This window comes from Coenobita brevimanus, chromosome 63 (assembly GCF_032717465.1).
Source record: "Coenobita brevimanus isolate Jiangsu-jjx chromosome 63, ASM3271746v2, whole genome shotgun sequence".
In the NCBI taxonomy this organism is placed as follows: Eukaryota; Metazoa; Arthropoda; class Malacostraca; order Decapoda; family Coenobitidae; genus Coenobita; species Coenobita brevimanus.
The window spans coordinates 36,782,843-36,785,682 of NC_137016.1; the positions used below are offsets into that span (position 1 = coordinate 36,782,843).

A 2,840-nucleotide genomic window follows, 5' to 3' on the forward strand; every position below is an offset into this window, starting at 1 on the left:
TATTTCTCTGCTAAAGTATGATACAAGGGAATAAATACAGTGCAAGGTTAGGACCATGGGTTATGGAGGTGGGAAGCAGGGGATGTGTGTGTGTGTGTGTGTGTGTGTGTGTGTGTGTGTGTCCTTAATAATAATAGTAGTTCGTGTGCATACGCTGACGTCAGAGGAAGGTTTGTAAGTGTGGCAAAGTTAAAGTCAGAGAGAGAGAGAGAGTTGAAGTCAGAGTTTCGTGTGTGTGTGTGTGTGTGTGTGTGTGTGTGTGTGTGTGTGTGTGTGTGTGTGTGTATATAAGGAAAACCCCTCTGCCTCCCACCTTCTCTCCCCATCTCCCCTTTATGCTATATAAACACTTCTGTCTATATACATCATCTCATCTATTATGTTTCCACGCTGGTCTTTGGTTATCATTCCACGCCCTCGTCTATGGGAAAGAAAGTATCTTACAAGAAAAGCCTTAACTGACACCTTGGAGATTTTCCGTTTGTCTTTCTTAGTGTTTGTAAGTCAGGCTGTCACCGCATAACAACATGTTCATCACTTGTACACACTGACGGTCTCTACTGTTACCGCCGCCATCACGTTAAGCCACTGCGTCTGTACCATTATCACCACCACTCTCCCACCCGTGGTCAGTTCCCTCCCTCTGCCTCTCACCACTGCACCACCAGATTTACCCCGCCTCTAGTGCAGGGATACTAAGCATCCAAGTGTGAGAGGCACTCAAGGGGCGCGAGTGCCAAGGAACACTTAGAGGGCTCGAGCGCTGGTGGAAGGAGGGAGCAGCACTGCTGACGGGGCTGTATGGGACTGGACTGGAACTGCCACCACCGGCTCTCACACCAGCGGGTCAAACTTAAAGTAGGTAGAATATCACAATGGTCGAAGGACTAGGGAGGCAGGTTGCTGGCATGGCCACCACCTGTGTTGGGGCAAGGGGCCTCACCGGCAGCCACACCCCTCCACCACCATGTTTTGGTGGTTCTTCAACACAAACCTCTCGTCGTCGTCCATGTACAACATGGAAATGGGTGAGAGCTCTGTGGGCACACAGCAGGCTTTTGGCACTCGTTCAGGGTAACGTGAGTTGACCAGGGTCTGCACCACAGCGTGGTTGGTGGCGTTCAGCATGTCTGGCAGGGGGAAGGGACAGTCACCCTTGCAGTAGTAAGCGTCGTAGCCTGCTGGCGCCACTATCCAGTCATCCCACCCAACCTTACGAAAGTCCACGTGGAGACTGTGCCTGCGACAGGACTGACGGGTCTTCCTGTGTTTGTCAACAGAGCGACGCTTCCTACCCGCCTGTCCGTCGTGTGTGTGCACCACCAGCAGCGGTTGGTGGTCCAGCCCGCTGTCCTGCTCCTCCACAGACCGCCGTAGCCGCACGTGTGAGGTGTCCAGATTGGTGGTCTTTGTGAAGGGCACCACCTCCACCAGTACACCGTGGTTGGTGGCGGGGTCACGTACCCACCGGCGCACTGCGTCCGTCAGATCCAGACTCTGGACGCCCGACTGTCGTGCATCAATGACGCGGGTGTCCAACAGGCGCAGTAAAGGCTCGGACACCCGCGTGGCGAGGCGCAGCACGTCATACACCATCACCCGCTGCAGGTACGGTGCTGACTCACGCATCTTCCTCTTCCGCCTGCGGCCAGGCTGCAGTGTGTTGGGGCTGGACGGTGTCTCCTTCTTCATCTTCTGAGGAGCCGCAGGATGCTGCAGGTGTGTCAACCGCAACTCGGCCGACCGCAGTTCCTCGCTAACTGGCACTGTAGTTACGTTGAAACGAAGACGCAATTTGTGTGCTGGATATATCTTGTCAGCTGCGCTCTCTGTGAATACAGACAGGCACATCTTAGTCACATAACCACCTACGGGCACAAGGCATGCGTGTGGGGACACATGTGTATTTTCACACGCATATCTTGCATTCATGTGGATATGTACCTGTATGCAGAACCACAAGTCTCAAACTACGTCACATACAATGTAAATATTGTACCTACCTTTATGAATGAAGCTTCTGAAAGTGTTAGGTGAGTATGTGGCAGGGACATCCTCCTCTTTCTGGCCCTGGTCCTGGTCTTTCTGCTGCTGCTGCTGTTGCTGTTGTTGGTGACGCTGGAACAGCTCCAACATGTAGGGCGGCACCACCACGTTCTTGGCGGATCGCGGCCGTTGTTTGAGACCGAATGAAGAGAGGAGGGACTGTTCGAGCTGGCTGACGACGGAGGAGTCCCTTGCTTTGGTGTCCTGTCCCCTCGTCGCCGCCGCCGCCCACACCACCACCGCCACCACCTGCCACCACCACGATAGCATCATGCCACCAGCCTGAGGGAGGGAGGAGAGGTGCGATGTTAGTATGGTTCATTTTAGAATGTCTCTTACCCCTTCACTAAGTTACTATACTTTTTTTTCCCCCTGTCTCCAGACTGTTGCAGAACATAACGATACTAAGACTCTACTTTCTTCCCTTCACACATCATGGACATCACCATCTGTTCCAACACACACAGGTCACCATCACACCAAGCACTAGTTCCTGTTACACTGCATACCCGTCACCACCATGATCACACCATACACCAATCGCCATACCACACCACATCACACACCAGTCACTGTATCATATCACACCACTTACCATACCATACCACACACCATCCACCAGTCACCACACACCATTCATCCCCATAAATCTCAGCACACACCACACCACTTCGTCTTAAAGACCAGGTCATATCCGAATCATAGACTTTTATTAGTTAAAGGATACACCTATTGACGGCAGTGAGAATCAATTAGGCGTACAAGCACTTTTTTGTTTTCTCCCAGTCTCCTGC

At 52.4% G+C, this 2,840-nt stretch overlaps 1 protein-coding gene across 1 annotated transcript; it reads right to left on the bottom strand.

Moving 5' to 3' along the window:
* Positions 1-268: 268 nt before the first annotated feature.
* LOC145404322 (bone morphogenetic protein 2-like) lies at positions 269-2,319 on the bottom strand. Its single transcript, XM_080275842.1, has 2 exons — positions 2,004-2,319; positions 269-1,829 (listed from the first exon to the last, which is right to left on the bottom strand). The coding sequence occupies exons 1-2, from the start codon at positions 2,317-2,319 to the stop codon at positions 940-942; spliced, it is 1,206 nt and encodes a 401-aa protein (XP_080131968.1). The 3' UTR covers positions 269-939.
* Between the last annotated feature and the right edge of the window lie 521 nt (positions 2,320-2,840).